Source organism: Canis lupus, chromosome X, assembly GCF_048164855.1.
Source record: "Canis lupus baileyi chromosome X, mCanLup2.hap1, whole genome shotgun sequence".
Lineage (NCBI taxonomy): Eukaryota > Metazoa > Chordata > Mammalia > Carnivora > Canidae > Canis > Canis lupus.
The window spans coordinates 49,237,320-49,254,933 of record NC_132876.1 but is presented as its reverse complement, the minus strand read 5'-3'; the positions used below and the strand labels follow the sequence as shown (position 1 = coordinate 49,254,933).

Genomic DNA, 17,614 nt, shown 5'->3' with positions numbered 1-17,614 from the left:
GGGACTCCAGGATCACACCCTGGGCAAAAGGCAGGCACTAAACCACTGAGCCACCCAGGGATTCCCTATTTTCTTAGAATTAATTTTAGTGGTATGCTTCTCTGGATAGCCAGATATATCTAACATAAATATCCAGCAGTAATGACTTTTATCATTATAAAATTAATGTTTATGTTAAGACTTTGTCTTAGTTATACTAAGCTGCTTGACTATTACATACCAGTTGTTGGATTTCCTAGTTAATTTTCCAGGGATTGTGATAATAAGATATTAATATTTCCTTTGCCCTGTTTTCCTAGCTTCCCTTTTTGTCTTCCTCCCTTTCTGTTGAAATTAACAATGAGTCAACTTTGAGTCCTGAGTATGCTACCTGTGAAAGTAAGCCATGCTAGCGGGTACAACTGGTAGACCTAAGGCATGGGCAGAGAAGAGGAGAGAAAATATAAGGAAGAAGTAGAATAGGAGAAAAGGTCATAAAAGAGAAGTCCACAGGCTGGCAAGGGTAGTTTTATGACAGTTGATTTAAATGTCTGGTTAATTATTTTTTAATTTCCTATTGCATCTTCCTGTAGCTGTATCACATAGTAAAATTCGGGTCTGAGTATATGTTTAATCTGTTTATTTTATCATTACTTTTCTTCCTTACTCCATAGGATTCAAAATTGAAAATTCTTATTTCATTTCAGGGAATGCAGCCTCATCTTCAGGCTTTGTTGTCACTGTATAAGTTCTTTGCTCCTACTTTGATTTCTGTCTCTTTGCCGACGAGGAAGAAGGTAAGGGATTAAGGAGTGAAAAGTCATATTGAGATTGAAATATGTTTTTTTATTAAATTAATTTGCAGATTTGAACTGAAATGTTTATAGCATTACTGTTTTTTTAAAGATTTTATTTATTTATTCATGAGAGAGAGAGAGAGAAAGAGAGGCAGAGACACAGACAGATGGAGAAGCAGGCCCCATGCAGGGAGCCCGACGTGGGACTTGATCCCGGGTCTCCAGGATCAGGTCCTGGGCTGAAGGCAGCGCTGAACTGCTGAGCCACCCGGGCTGCCCAGCATTACTGTTTTTAAGAGCTAGTATTGTGGCACTATTTCTGGAAAGTTTTTTTAGGGGTTGGCACTTTGTTTTGGTTCTTTTTGATGTATTTAATAGATTCTTGATCAGAAAAAAAGACCTTAATGGATTTGCATGGCTATAAAATGTTTCATAATTAATATTCTTTCAATTAATGTAGAGTTTGGGATTTTATATTGCTTTGGGTTATGGTTATCTACACATGTACTTTAATACAATTTTTTTATAGATCTATTTTAAGAATTCAGAGAATTTGTGGAAGACTGCTCTACTTGCTGTGAGGCAAAGGAATCAGGGACCCCCTCCTGAGCCTCTAAAGTTGATGTTAGGTCCTGCTAAGGTCCGTCCTGTAAAAAGAGTAAGTATTGAAAACTCCAAAAGATTTGTGCAACTTCCTTTTTTTAAATACAAATATTAACCACTCAGATATTTGAAGAAATTACAGATATTTAAAGATATTTTAATTGCCCAGGATTCTATGCAAATCACATTCAGACTTCATTAATTGAATCATCTCAGCAATTGCTTTTACATTTAGTTTGTAGTCTGTTTAGTCCATTGATTGTTTTATTGTGTTTCTTCTTTAGAAATGGAATTCTTACTCAGTTATACCAGTGCTAAATTCTAGTAGCTGCAGTAAAGAATGTGGGAAAAAAGGGATGATTCTTTCTAATTATCTCAGTAGCCATGAATTGTTTCCACTAGAACAGCTCAAAAGCTTCCCTCAACTCTTACAGAACATCCATTGCTTAGAGGTATGTGACTTGATAATGTGCTTATCTGTATTTTCCGTTTGATCTTCATAGCCTTTATTTTTGTTATATATGCTTTCTGATGATTTCCTTGTTGCTATAACCTACTTTTCATATATTTAGTTGACTGTTCTCTCTTTGCAGCTGCCTTCTCAGATGGGTGCAGTGTTGAACAATTCTCTGTTACTTCACTATATTAACTGTGTCAAAGACGAGTCTATCTTACTGAGGCTCTATCACTGGTTGAGTCAAACATTACAAGAAGGTAAAAACTGATCCTTAAAAGCATTAGGTGAATGAGGAAGGAACAAGATAGTTCATATCTTTTATAAGGGTGACAAATTCTAAATAGAAGGAGCCTTCGTATGCTGTAACTATTTCTCTGATAATCATATATTCAGAGCTGGTATACTTCCCTTGCAATTTTGGGAGACAGTAAGAAAGGAGATGTGTTGTTAAGGAAACATTGCTGGATGGCCACCCAAACTCTCTGGGTGGCTCCATTTTGATGACCATCACAATCCAAACCCTCTTTGTCTGTATCTGTCCAGAAACTTGCTATTCAGGCTCCCAAATCATCATATTAATGCTAACCCATATTCAAAGAGGGCTGATATATAAGTCAGAATATCAACTTACTATTTCATCATAGAAGTAATTCTTCTTGGTGACCAAAGTATTCATGTCTGCCAACAACAATGTCTCCTCTCTGCTGCCAGTATAGATGGGAGCCAAATTAGTCATTAGAAGATTTCTTAATTACAGATTTGAAGGAAAAAGCAATAAGGAAGTTTTTCATCCAGACCATAGTAAATAAAGCCTGATCATTTCATTCCTCCAAGGGGATCAGGTTCTCTGGAAATCATATTTCTGTTGACCAGACTGTTTCTTTCCTGGGTAAGCAACTCCTGACTCTTCAGGTATTTAAAGTTGGTTTTAGTCTGTTCCAGGCTAACTCCTTTTCCTGCTCATTTTTTCTTTAGATAGGATATGATATAATTAGATTACCACTTACTAAAGTTCTACCACTCTGATATTATCCCCAGCTCACCCTAGTTGAAGTTTGGGGTATTCTCAAATTTTTACTTATTTTTTTATTTTATTTTTTTTTAATTTATTCATAGACACAGAGAGTGGCAGAGACACAGGCAGAGGGAGAAGCAGGCTCCATGCAGGGAGCCCGATGTGGGACTTGATCCCGGGTCTCCAGGATCACACCCCAGGCTGTAGGCAGTGCCAAACTGCTGCACCACTGGGGCTGCCCTATTCTCAAACTTTTAATTCATACATGCATAGTCTCTTGGACTACTATGTGACTTATGCTAATCACATTTATTATATGTCAATTTTACTAGTTTATTTTTCACTATATAAGCTTTCTCTATATCATGAAATTTTTGAAGAGCCTCTCACTGTCACTTCCACATACCTGTTACAGTCTGCAGTGCCAGTCTTATAGGTATATAAGACTGATTACTTGTTTATATTTGTCATTTGTCACTTTAGAGTAGTGTTAATTATGTTTCATGTAGATTTTTTTTTAATATATTTTTTTAATTTTTATTTATTTATGATAGTCACAGAGAGAGAGAGAGAGAGAGAGGCAGAGACACAGGCAGAGGGAGAAGCAGGCTCCATGCACCGGGAGCCCGATGTGGGATTCGATCCTGGGTCTCCAGGATCGTGCCCTGGGCCAAAGGCAGGCGCCAAACCGCTGCGCCACCCAGGGATCCCCTGTTTCATGTAGATTTTATTGTCATGCAACCAGATGCTTATATTTAATATTTCTGTTCCAGAGTGTATTTGGTACAAGGTGAATAATTTTGAACATGAGAAAGAATTTGCCAACTTCCTGGCCACTGTCAACAGGGCACAGTGCTTCTTACAAGTAAGATTTCACTTTCTTCATATAAACTCCAGCATTTTTTACTAAAATTCATTGAGATATACATTGAATACCTTTTCTTTAGTGCTCAGCATCATTTGTAAACAGTATTTGCTCAATTAAAAACTCATTATAGAGTTGAGTTGAATTGATGTTTATTTCTATACTGTTGGATTTGAAGAAATCATTTGTCAAATTAGAGAGAAAGGCCTATAATTTAAGAGAACAAACTGAATATGTAATTGAATGCATTCAACTAATTGAATTAGCTGGTAAGATAGATCTCATAGGATTACCAATTGTGTTCTCATAATTTACAAATATATTTTAATGTTCTAGCCAATTAATTATTTGACATACATAAGTAACCCTAGTTGTACATTAGGCTGCAGCTCAATTATCAGTACCATGAAGAAGCCTATACTCATCACCCCAGTCTGGTTTAGATGTTTGTTTTATGTGCTTCCTTAATTCACTGTGTTTACCTGTATCATGGCACTTTCAGCATCTGTTTTTCCACACATTATGAGCTTCCAGGCCTTGGGAACCATGTCTTAACTTGTCGTTTTTAAAAGATTTTATTTATTTATTCATTCATGAAAGACAGAGAGAGAGAGAGAGAGAGAGAGGCAGAGACATAGGCAGAAGGAGAAGCAGGCTCCATGCCGGCAGCCTGATGTGGGACTTGATCCCGGGTCTCCAGGATCATGCCCTAGGCCAAAGGCAGGTGCTAAACCACTGAGCCACCTAGGGATCCCCTCTAATTGTCTTCATTCATGTACAAGTGTTTAGCTTGGTACCTGTTACAAAAGAGATGCTCAATAAATGTGTTGACCAAATCTTAAGGATTTGATGTGAAACCATTGAATTGGAAGTTGGATATATATGGTGGTGAAGATAAAGGGATAAATTCAGGTTGACTTTTGAGTTTCCTGCTTGGGAGGAGGATGATGGCATTCAGTAAGAAAGGGAATGTAGAAGGAACAGGCTTGAAAGGAAAGAAATTTGACTTATTTTTTTAGAGATTTTATTTATTTGTTTGAGAGAGAGAGAGAGAACGCATGACTGGGAGCCAGGGAAAAGGAAAAGCAGACTCCCTGCTGAGCAGAGGGCCTGATGCATGGCTTGATCCCAGGACCCTGGGGTCATGACCTGAGCTGAACTCAGACGCTTAACTGACTGAGCCACCCAGGTGCCCCAGAGATTTGACTTAAAAGATGCCTGTGAAATATCTAAAAGGTCATATCCAGAAAGTAGTTAAATTATGAGTCTAGAGCTGAGGAATGAGATTTGAGCTAAAGATACAGCATTAGGACTTCTCATGATATAGGTGGTGATTTTAGCTATGTTATAGATGAGATTGTCCAGAGAATTCATGTCATAAAAAAGTCAAGGATGGAGTCTTGGTACATGCCATTATTTAAGGCTTAGGGCAACACAGGGGAAAAAAAGGAAAGCCTTGCTGCTTCTCTTTGGTGGAAGCATAAGCAGTCTACATACTCAGTGTTCCATCAGATGGAGCTGTCCAGCGTTTGGATTTGGTCTATGGTCTCTAAAGAAATTCTAGCCCTATTATAACATTGTATACATTTTTAAAAGATTTGTATTTGTTTATTTGAGAGAGAGAAAGCACATGAGCAGGGAGAGGAGCAGAGGGAGAGGGACAAGCAGACTCTATGCGGAACGTAGAGCCTGACATGGGGCTTAATCCCAGGACCCTGAAATCATTACATGAGCCGAAACCAAGAGTTGGATGCTTAACCAGTTGAGCCACCCAGGTGCCCCAACATTGCATACATTTTATTGACTGCACAAGGGACTGCATATACCCCAGAGTAGTACAATTTCATTTATCTTAAATTTTTTTTTGTAAATTTTTATTTATTTATGATAGTCACACACACACACAGAGAGAGAGAGAGGCAGAGACATAGGCAGAGGGAGAAGCAGGCTCCATGCACCGGGAGCCGGACGTGGGATTCGATCCCGGGTCTCCAGGATCGCGCCCTGGGCCAAAGGCAGGCGCTCAACCGCTGCGCCACCCACGGATCCCCAATTTCATTTATCTTAAAAAATATTCCATTAGTTGATTTTTTACCTTCTTTCCAATTGATGTTTTATGGTATTTGTAAAGTATGTTGATGAAGATGATAATGTGTCCAAATAATCATCTGGTCCTTTTTATGAGGAACTCTGGCACCTAACACAAGGATTTTATTATAGTGCTGACAAAAAATTTAGTCTAAGAGTAAAATAATTATAGCACAATATAACTGTTTAGAGAGTAGTTAATGTACTGAGTTTCATACGAATTTTTGATCTTGGCTTGTTATAGGAGGGGTTTTATTCCTGTGAAACATTCCTATACAAGAGCCTTCCTCTCTGGGATGGCTTCTGTTGTCGATCACAGTTCCTTCAACTTGTGAGCTGGATTCCTTTTAATAGTTTCTCTGGTATGTATCCTGAAAATTTGGAGTCCTTTAATTCAATGTATTATTAATTGAAAGAATCTTGAATAATCTTTTTTTTTTCAATTCCTAGAGGTGAAACCACTTGTTTTTGACCATCTAGCACAGCTCTTCTTTACATCAACCATTTATTTCAAGGTAAAAAAAAAAACTATCTAAGCAAGTATTGTTTTATGGCCAGTAGTACATGATTCCAAACCCATGTTAAAGCAATGGTTTTCTAACAGGATTCTCTTGGACATAGACTTGAGGTACTGCATTACTCAAATCAAAGTTAATGCATAAAATTTTCTGTTTTAAAAGTTTTGTTGTGTATAATTTTCCTGAACTATTTCCACTTGTAGCACATGACAAAGTGAATGAACAGGTGGCAAATTAGTATTAATAAAAACAAAGTGGGAAATACTTAACCATACTTAGATTGTTGTGGTTGATATGTTTATAGATACACTTACTCATTTTACACATAATTACTGAGCACCTACCATGTACTAGATGCCCTTCTTGTCACTGGGAATGCAGTAATGGCCAAAGCAAATAAAACCCCTGTGACATTCATATTCTATATTTATAACAGAAATTATAAGGAATTATATGAAATTGTAATGAATTATAACAAAATTTTTTTTCTGCTAATAAAATTGTTCTAACCTTATATGATAAAATTAATACTATTTTGGGCTATTCCTCAAAAAGACCACTGTGGCTTCCAGTAGTTTTACCCCACTTAGTCTGAGAGCCACTTTTGTATAGAATGATTATTCCTATTCCAGAAGAATAACAATATAAGCAATGTTTCTTTTTTTAATAAATTTATTTTTTTATTGGTGTTCAATTTGTCAACATACAGAATAACACCCAGTGCTCATCCCGTCAAGTGCCCACCACCCAGTCACCCCCACCCACCGCCCACCTCCCCTTCCACCACCCCTAGTTCGTTTCCCAGAGTTAGGAGTCTTTCATGTTCTGTCTCCCTTTCTGATATTTCCCACATATTTCTTTTCCTTTCCCCTTTATTCCCTTTCACTATTTTTTATATTCTCCAAATGAATGAGACCATATAATCTTTGTCCTTCTCCGATTGACTTATTTCACTCAGCATAATATCCTCCAGTTCCATCCACGTCGAAACGAATGGTGGGTATTTGTCATTTCTAATGGCTGAGTAATATTCCATTGTATACATAAACCACATCTTCTTTATCCATTCATCCTTCGATGGACACCGAGGATCCTTCCACAGTTTGGCTATTGTGGACATTGCTGCTATAAACATCGGGGTGCAATAAGCAATGTTTCTTTTGTAACATGGTTCTCACCTTAAATCACTTACTGTTGGCCACATTTATAGGAAAAATGTTTTGTCCTGGTTAGTGTTTCTCATATTGAAATGGCACTTTATTAATTATCTGTCAGAATAACTTGGACTTGAGGTTTATTTATATTACTTGTACTTACTACCTGACCAATATCATCATTCACATGACAGTATCTACCACTTCTCCCCAGCTAATGCATTTTTAGGGACTTCATTTTGCAGCCTTTTGTGATTTTCTTCCTATCTTGTAATTGGACTATTCTTTATCTCTTTTCTTATTCCACCAATTTAGAGAGCTGTTTATCTATAAATATAGGTTGAACCATATGAAATTGCCATTTTTATAGGTCAGAGATGTTTGATCAATGGCAATTTCATATGGCCTAATCTAATAAGTATATACACAATTATACACACATACATATATTTGAGAGTGGGAGTCTGTGGAGAAAAAGGGATAGAGGAAAGGAAACAGTTGGTGGGCCAAGGACAGAACTCAGGGGGAATACTCAGTATTGAATTCTTAGCTAAAAAGAAGAATCTATGAAAGAACCTTCTCAAAAGGTATGAAAAGAACCAGAAGAATAGTAGTGCAAAGGACACAAAGGGAATACAGGATATCAAGAAGTAGTAAAGGAAAAATGTTGCCATATATCCCAGAAAGATCCAGAAGGATAAGGGCCAAAGAAAGTTTGTTTTGAAATTGATAATACAGAGGTTTTGTGCTACCTTTGTGAGCAGTTTTGGGGGAATGTTGGGGGGGGCGACCAGATTTTTTTTCTTTTATTAAAAATTTTTATTTATATTTAATTTTTAAAATTTTTATTTTTTCAGATTTTGTCCTTAAGGGACATTTATTCTGATTTTATATTTACCTTCTTAAAGAAGGAGCTTATATTCTCATGTTGGTAGTAGGAAGCAAGGGCAGTGCTTACCTCCAGATGTTGGGTGGGATATGGAAATGTATTCAGAGGAAACAGCATCCTTGGGTGGCAAGGGAGAGCCAGGATATGACTAGAATAAGAAAACAGAAACCATACTTTGAAGAATATGAAGATACAGGTTTAGATTACCATAGAATAGAAGTTCTGAGAACTGTAATGGAAAGATTTGGAAATGATGAGATTGATGAAAAGGGAAAGGAAGTATAGAATATAAGAAAGGATAAGTGGCGTAAGAGGCTTCATTTTGGGGGATAGCTAAGGGTAATAGCAATGACAGGTAGTAGAATTAGCTAAAAATTCAGTTATTTTATGAGCCTTTTATTATTATAATGTAATTATTATTATTTTAAATTTATTTATATTAGAGAGAATCTTAGGCAGACTCTGCACTGTGCACAGAGCCCGATGTGGGGCTCTAATTCACTCTATCTCATGACCCTGAGATCATGACCTGAGCCAAAATCAAGAGTCAGATGCTCAACTGAGTGAACCACCCAGGCACCAAGTTTATAAGCCTTTTATTTTTATTTATTTTTTTTTAAATATTTTTTATATAAATTTATTTTTTATTGGTGTTCAATTTGCCAACATATAGCATAACACCCAGTGCTCATCCCATCAAGTGCCCCCATCAGTGCCCATCACCCAGTCACCCCCATCCCCCGCCCACCTCCCCTTCCACCCCCCCTAGTTCGTTTCCCAGACTTAGGAGTCTCTCATGTTCTGTCACCTTTCTGATATTTCCCACTCATTTTTTCTCCTTTCCCCTTTATTCCCTGTCACTATTGTTTATATACCCCAAATGAATGAAACCATATAATGTTTGTCTTTCTCAGATTGATTTATTTCACTCAGCATAATACCCTCCAGTTCCATCCACGTCGAAGCAAATGGTGGGTATTTGTCATTTCTAATGGCTGAGTAATATTCCATTGTATACATAAACCACATCTTCTTTATATTTTTTTTAATAAATTAATTTTTTATTGGTGTTAAGTTTACCAACATACAGAATAACACCCAGTGCTCATCCTGTCAAGTGTCCCCCTCAGTGCCCGTCACCCACTCGCCCCCACCCCCGCCCTCTTCCCATTCCACCACTCCTGGTTCGTTTCCCAGTTAGGAGTCTTTATGTTCTGTCTCCCTTTCTGATATTTCCCACACATTTCTTCTCCCTTCCCTTATTATTTCACTATTATTTATATTCCCCAAATGAATGAGAGCATACACTGTTTGTCCTTCTCCGATTGACTTACTTCACTCAGCATAATACCCTCCAGTTCCATCCACGTTGAAGCAAATGGTGGGTATTTGTCATTTCTAATGGCTGAGGAATATTCCATTGTATACATAAACCACATCTTCTTTATCCATTCATCTTTTGATGGACACCGAGGCACCATTCACAGTTTGGCTATTGTGGACATTGCTGCTATAAACATCAGGGGCAGGTGTCCCGGCATTTCATTGCATCTGTATCTTTGGGGTAAATCCCAACAGTGCAATTGCTGGGTCGTAGGGCAGGTCTATTTTTAACTCTTTGAGAAACCTCCACACAGTTTCCAGAGGGGCTGCACCAGTTCACATTCCCACCAACAGTGCAGGAGGGTTCCCCTTTCTCCATATCCTCTCCAACATTTGTGGTTTCCTGCCTTGTTAATTTTCCTCATTCTCACTGATGTGAGGTGGTATCTCATTGTGGTTTTGATTTGTATTTCCCTGACGGCAAGTGGTGCGGAGCATTTTCTCATGTGCTTGTTGGCCATGTCTATGTCTCCTTCTGAGATTTCTGTTCATGTCTTTTGCCCATTTCATGATTGGATTGTTTCTTTGCTGTTGAGTTTAATAAGTTCTTTATAGATCTTGGAAACTAGCCCTTTATCTAATAGGTCATTTGCAAATATTTTTTCCCATTCTGTAGGTTGTCTTTTAGTTTTGTTGACTGTTTCTTTTGCTGTGGAAAAGCTTCTTACCTTGATGAAGTCCCAGTAGTTCATTTTTGCTTTTGTTTCTCTTGCCTTCCTGGATGTATCTTGCAAGAAGTTACTGTGGCCGAGTTCAAAAAGGGTGTTGCCTGTGTTCTCCTCTAGGATTTTGATGGAATCTTGTCTCACATTTAGATCTTTCATCCATTTTGAGTTTATCTTTGTGTATGGTGAAAGAGAGTGGTCTAGTTTCATTCTTCTGCATGTGGATGTCCAATTTTCCCAGCACCATTTATTGAAGAGACTGTCTTTTTTCCAATGGATAGTCCTTCCTGCTTTGTCGATATTAGTTGACCATAAAGTTGAGGGTCCACTTCTGGATTCTCTATTCTGTTCCATTGATCTATGTGTCTGTTTTTTTGCCAATACCACACTGTCTTGATGACCACAGCTTTGTAGTAGAACGTGAAATCTGGCATTGTGATGCCCCCAGATATGGTTTTCTTTTTTAAAATTCCCCTGGCTATTCGGGGTCTTTTCTGATTCCACACAAATCTTAAAATAATTTGTTCTAACTCTCTGAACAAAGTCCATGGTATTTTGATAGGGATTGCATTAAACGTGTAAATTGCCCTGGGTAACATTGACATTTTCACAATATAAATTCTGCCAATCCGGGATCCCTGGGTGGCGCAGCGGTTTGGTGCCTGCCTTTGGCCCAGGGCGCGATCCTGGAGACCCGGGATCGAATCCCACATCGGGCTCCCGGTGCATGGAGCCTGCTTCTCCCTCTGCCTGTGTCTCTGCCTCTCTCTCTCTCTCTCTCTCTCTCTCTGTGACTATCATAAATAAATAAAAAATTTAAAAAAATTTTTAAAAAAAAAAAAAAAAAAAAAAAAAAAATTCTGCCAATCCATGAGCATGAAATATTTTTCCATCTCTTTGTGTCTTCCTCAGTTTCTTTCAGAAGTGTTCTATAGTTTTTAGGGTATAGATCCTTTACCTCTTTGGTTAGGTTTATTCCTAGGTATCTTATGCTTTTGGGTGCAATGTAAATGGGATTGACTCCTTCATTTCTCTTTCTTCAGTCTCATTGTTAGTGTATAGAAATGCCACTGACTTCTGGGCGTTGATTTTGTATCCTGCCACACTGCCAAATTGCTGTATGAGTTCTAGCAATCTTGGGGTGGAGGCTTTTGGGTTTTCTTTTCTTTTTTTTTTTTTTTTTTGGACTTTTGGGTTTTCTATGTAGAGTATCATGTCATCGGTGAAGAGGGAGAGTTTGACTTCTTTGCCAATTTGAATGCCTTTTTTTTTTCTTTTTTGTTGTCTGATTGCCGAGGCTAGGGCTTCTAGTACTATGTTGAATAACAGTGGGGAGAGTGGCCATCCCTTTCTGGTTCCTGATCTTAGGGGAAAGGCTCCCAGTGCTTCCCCATTGAGAATGATATTTGCTGTGTGCTTTTCATAGATGGCTTTTGAGATGTTGAGGAATGTTCCCTCTATCCCTACACTCTGAAGAGTTTTGATGAGGAATGAAAGCTGTATTTTGTCAAATGCTTTCTTGGCATCTGTTGAGAGGATCATGTGGTTCTTGTTTTTTCTCTTGCTGATATGATCAGTCACATTGATTGCTTTACGAGTGTTGAACCAGCCTTGCATCCCAGGGATAAATCCTACTTGGTCATGGTGAATAATCTTCTTAACGTATTGTTCTATCCTATTGGCTAGTATCTTATGGAGAATTTTTGCATCCATGTTCATCAGGGATATTGGTCTATAATTCTCCTTTTTGGTGGCGTCGTTGTCTGGTTTTGGAATTAAGGTGATGCTGGGCCTCATAAAATGAGTTTGGAAGTATTCCGTCTCTTTCTATCTTTCCAAACAGCTTTAGTAGAATAGGTATAGTCTTCTTTAAACGTTTGATAGAATTCCCCAGGGAAGCCATCTGGCCTTGGACTTTTGCGTCTTGGGAGGTTTTTGATGACTGCTTCAATTTCCTCCCTGGTTATCGGCCTGTTCAGGTTTTCTATTTCTTCCTGTTCCAGTTTTGGTAGTTTGTGTTTTTCCAGGAATGTGTCCATTTCTTCTAGATTGCCTAATTTATTGGCGTATAGCGGCTCATAATGTTTTTAAAATTGTTTGTATTTTCTTGGTGTTGGTAGTGATCTCTCCTTTCTCATCATGATTTTATTAATTTGAGTCTTCTCTCTCTTCTTTTTAATAAGGCTGGCTAATGATTTATCTATCTTATTCTTTCAAAGAACCAACTCCTGGTTTTTTTTATCTGTTTCACAGTTCTTCTGGTCTCTATTTCATTGAGTTCTGCTCGAATCTTTATTAACTCTCTTCTGCTGGGTGTAGGATCTATTTGCTGTTTTTTCTTTAGCTCCTTTAGGTGTAAGGTTAGCTTTTGTATTTGAGTTCTTTCCAGTTTTTGGATGGCTGCTTGTATTGCGATGTATTTTCCCCTCAGGACTGCTTTTGCTGTATCCCAAAGATTTTGAATGGTTGTATCTTCATTCTCATTACTTTCCATGAATCTTTTTAATTCTTCTTTAATTTCCTTATTGACCCTTTCATCTTTTAGCAGGATGGTCCTTAACCTCCACGTGTTTGAAATCCTTCCAAACTTCTTCTTGTGATTTAGTTCTAATTTCAAAGCATTATGGTCTGAGAATACGCAGGGAATGATCCCAGTCTTTTGGTATTGGTTAAGACCTGATTTGTGACCCAGTATGTGGTCTCTTCTGGAGAAAGTTCGATGTGCACTTGAGAAGAATGTGTATTCAGTTGCATTTGGATGTGAAGTTCTGTAGATATCTGTGAAATCAGTCTGGTCTAGTGTATCATTTAAAGCTCTTGTTTTCTTTGGTGATGTTGTGCTTAGAAGACGATTGATCGATTGTAGAAAGTGCTACATTGAAGTCACCAAGTATCAGTGTATTATTATCTAAGTAAGTCTTAACTTTGGTTATTAATTGATTGATATATTTGGCAGCTCCCACATTCGGGACATATATATTAATGATTGTTAAGTCCTCTTGTTGGATAGATCCTTAGTGTCCCTCTTCATCTCTCGCTAGTCTTCGGAATAAACTTTAGTTTATCTGATATAAGGATGGCTACTACCCCTGCTTTCTTTTGATGACCATTTGAATGGTAAATGGTTCTCCAACCTTTTATTTTCAGGCTGTAGGTGTCCTTCTGTCTAAAATGAGTCTCTTGTAGACAGCAAATAGATGGGTCCTGCTTTTTTATCCAGTCTGAAACCCTGCGCCTTTTGAGGGGGTCATTAAGCTCGTTCACGTTCAGAGTTACTATTAAAAGGTATGAGTTTAGTGTCATCATGATACCTATTCAGTTCCTGTTTTTGTGGATTGTTCCATTGGACTTCCTCTTAAAGAGGAATTTTAATAGTCCCTCTTAAAATTTCTTGCAGAGCTGGTTTGGTGGTCACATATTCTTTCAGTCCTGCCTATCTTGGAGCTCTTTATCACTCCTTCCATTTTGAATGAGAGCCTTGCTGGATAAAGTATTCTTGGTTGCATGTTCTTCTCATTTAGGACCCTGAATATATCCTGCCAGCCCTTTCTGGCCTGCCAGGGCTCTGTGGAGAGGTCTGCTGTAATCCTAATGCTTCTCTCCATAAAAGTTAGAGATTTCTTGTCTCTTGCTGCTTTAAGGATCTTCTCTTTATCTTTGGAATTTGCTAGCTTCACTATTAAATGTCGAGGTGTTGAGCGGTTTTTATTGATTATAGGGGGGATCTCTTTATTTCCTGGATCTGAATGGCTGTTTCCCTTCCCAGATTAGGAACGTTTTCATCTACGATTTACTCAAATCCATATTCTGGACCTCTGTCCCTTTTGGCGCCCTCGGGTACCCCAATTAAACGTAGATTTTTCTTCTTCAGGCTGTCATTTATTTCCCTTAATCTATCCTCATGATCGTTTGTTTTTTCTCTTTTTTCCTCAGTTTCCCTCTTTGCCATCAACTTGTCTTCTATGTCACTCACTCGTTCTTCTACTTCGTTAACCCTCGGTATTAGGACCTCTAGTTTGGATTGCATCTCAGTTAATTGATTTTTAATTTCTGCCTGATTAGATCTAAATTCTGCAGTCATGAAGTCTCTTGAGTCCTTTATGCTTTTTTCTAGAGCCACCAGTAGCTTTATAGGTTTTTGATGACTGCTTCAGTTTCCTCCCTGGTTATCAGCCTGTTCAGGTTTTCTGTTTCTTCCTGTTCCAGTTTTGGTAGTTTGTGCTTCTGAATTGGCTTTCTGACATTGAATTGTAATCCAAATTTTGTAACTCTGTGGGAGAGAGGACTGTTTCTGATTCTTTCTTTTGAGGTGAGTTTTTCCTTCTAGGAAAAAAAAAGAAGAGAAGAAAAAATAGGGTGGGGGAGGAAGCACACAGAAATAAAAAAACAAGGGGGAGTATCCTCTGATTCTTTATACTGTAAATCCTTCCACTTCCCCTGGAACTTTCCGGTGCTGCTTGGTCAATATTTTGTTTTTCCCCTGTCGGTCTAGCTGGTCTTCTGTGGGAGGGGCCTGCTGTGCTGATTTTCAGGTGTCAGCACTTGGGGGAGCTGCTTAGCACCCAGCCTGGTGCAGGGCTCAGTGAAAGTTGTTTAGCCTATTTATCCTGTGAGGCCACTGTGAGGCTCAGTGGGTGTTGTTTATCCTGGGAGTCCCCAGAAGGAACAACAACAGTGGCAGCGGCCAGGTCTCCTGGCCTGGAGTCAGCTCCCGGAGTAACTACAGAGCTCGCAGTCTGCAGGGGCCTGGATGCTCCAGGGGCGTGGTCCGCTCATCTGCTCAGTTCGGGCGGCCTGGCGGCTGGAATGTCCTTGCTGCGCTGTTGGATTTGCGCTCCCGGCCGGGAAGCCCCCTCTCCGTGGAGCCTCCGCCGGAGCCCCTCCGAACTGCTCCCGGGCCCAGCAGTGGGCGCACTGCAGCCCTTGAGGAGCTCAGCCTCGGTGTGTGTCTTGCTCTCCCCCGGGGCACAGGTGCTCTGTTAGTGTCCCTGGGAGCCTGAGTGTCCCCGCCCCTCCTGGGATCCTGCTCTAACTCCCTGCGAGTGCATTTCTGTCCGGGAGGATTGGTGAAGCCTCTGATTCTCCTGGACGGGGCTTTCTTGGGGCTTTCCTGTCCTGGGGGCTCTTGCCCCGGCCCTAGCCCCGCTCCTCGCAGGGCCCCTCCCCCTTGGATGCCTTTTGTTTCTTTATTTCTTTTTTCCCGTCTTCCTATCTTGATAGAAGCGTGAATTCTTCTCACTGTGCCATTCCAGCTGTTCTTTCTTTAAATCTCAAGCCGAAGGGTAGCCTAGGTGGCTCAGCGGTTTAGCGCCGCCTTCAGTCCGGGCCTGATCCTGGAGATCTGGGATCGCGTCCCACGTCAGCCTCCCTGCATGGAGCCCGCTTCTCCCTCTGCCTGTGTCTCTGCCTCTCTCTCTGTGTGTGTCTCTCAAGAATAAATAAATAAAATCTTTAGAAAAATAAATCTCAAGTCGAATTTGTAGGTTTTCAGGATGATTTGAAGGTTATCTAGGTAATTTGGTGGGGACAGGTGACTTGGAGACCTTACTCTTCTGCCATCTTGCCCCGCCTCCTTTTAAAAAATATTTTGTTTATTTATTCATGAGAGACACACAGAGAGAGAGAGAGAGGCAGAGGGAGAAGCAGGCTTCATGCAGAATGCCTGATGTGGGACTCGATCCTGGAACTCCGGGATCATGCCCTGAGCCAAAGGCAGATGCTCTACCGCTGAGCTACCCAGGCATCCTTTTATGAAGCTTTTAAATTGCAAAAGATTGGGGTATCAGGGTTGCTCAGTGGGTTGGGCATCTGCTTTTAGCTCAGGGTGTGTGTGATCCTGGGGTCCTGAGATCGAGCCTTGATTTAGGCTCCCTACTCAGTGGCAAGTTAGCTTCTCCCTTTATTTATCCCTTTGTGCTTTCCATCTCTCTCTTTCCCTCTCAAATCAATAATTAAATAAAATCTTTAAAGAAAAAGCCAAAGATTTACATGATCTGTAGAGAACCTGGAGTATAGTTTATGAGGCTTTTAATAACTTATTATTACCTTAGCTATTATATAGCTTGATATCCAGCTTAATGTAATAATTAATATTTTTAGAAATCTATTAAAAATATTTTCACCTTTTCAGTGTTTAGCCAATTGTGTCTATCAGTAAACAACCTTTATCATTGAATTTTGAATGAGAAAATCCCACAAATCTACTGTAACAATGCAATTCTCATTGTGGCATGTTAATTTTCTAATTTTTGTCCATATTGATTTGTGTTCCCTGTATAATAACAAAACAGTGGACATAAATTTATAGATCAGAATATAAAGTTAGTCAAATGTAGTCATAGTGAAATATCTAGTCATAGTCTATAGATGTTATACTACAATTAAATTTTTTTCTATTATTTCTAATCTTTTTTTAAAGATTTTATTTATTCATGAGAGAGAGAGAAAGGAGGCAGAAACAGGTGGAGGGAGAAGCAGGCTCTCCACAGGAGCCCAATGTGGGACTCAATCCTGGACGCTGGGACCATCCCTGAGTCAAAGGCAGATGCTCCACCACTGAGCCACCCAGGCATCCCTGTTATTTCTAATTTGTGTCTTTGTAGGAATAGATAACTATATTGATCATCTTCATAATACAGATTTCTTTATTCTCTTGGCATGCATTTCCAGGAACGAAGTTACTGGACGAAAGGAAATTTTGAACATTTTTTATGACCTTGTTACATACTGGTATTCTTTTGCCGTACACAATTCTTTGAGGGAAGATGGCTATAACGGGTAGAGTACTTAAATAACAAGGATCTGGCAGCCATGGAGAAAGAATTGGGGTCTGGGAGATGAGACCAGAGAAGACCGACTAGGAGAATAAAGTAATCTCAGAGATTTGAAGGCCTGGGCTAAGGTAGTTACAGTGGGATTGGAAGGAAATGGAAAAGTTGGATATTTTGAAAAGAAAAAAATGATAGGAATTGGTGATGAAGTAAAGCATGAAGGACACAAGATGACTTTAAGATTTCTAGCTTGGTATGTTAAAGGAAGTGGGGATATTTTTGCCTGGAGGAAAACAGACTATGATTTTGTGGTCCCCTTCAAATAATTGATTGATTGTCCCATGGAAAGAGAAGAAGCTTATTTGGCTTCAGGAGATAAGATTGGATACAGGGCAGTATCTTTTTTAAATTTATTTTATTTTTTTATTGGA

General features: G+C 39.1%; 1 protein-coding gene across 3 annotated transcripts in view; it reads left to right on the top strand.

The window, feature by feature from the left end:
* The window catches only part of CENPI (centromere protein I), an 80,481-nt gene that overhangs the window by 26,342 nt on the left and 36,525 nt on the right, over window positions 1–17,614 (top strand). For all 3 annotated transcript variants that reach the window (XM_072815229.1, XM_072815230.1, XM_072815232.1), the window contains exons 8-14: window positions 687–776; window positions 1,306–1,434; window positions 1,664–1,831; window positions 1,973–2,093; window positions 3,625–3,716; window positions 6,049–6,166; window positions 6,255–6,319. In XM_072815229.1, coding sequence (XP_072671330.1) covers window positions 687–776; window positions 1,306–1,434; window positions 1,664–1,831; window positions 1,973–2,093; window positions 3,625–3,716; window positions 6,049–6,166; window positions 6,255–6,319 — 783 coding nt within the window. The remainder of the gene's footprint in view (window positions 1–686; window positions 777–1,305; window positions 1,435–1,663; window positions 1,832–1,972; window positions 2,094–3,624; window positions 3,717–6,048; window positions 6,167–6,254; window positions 6,320–17,614) is intronic.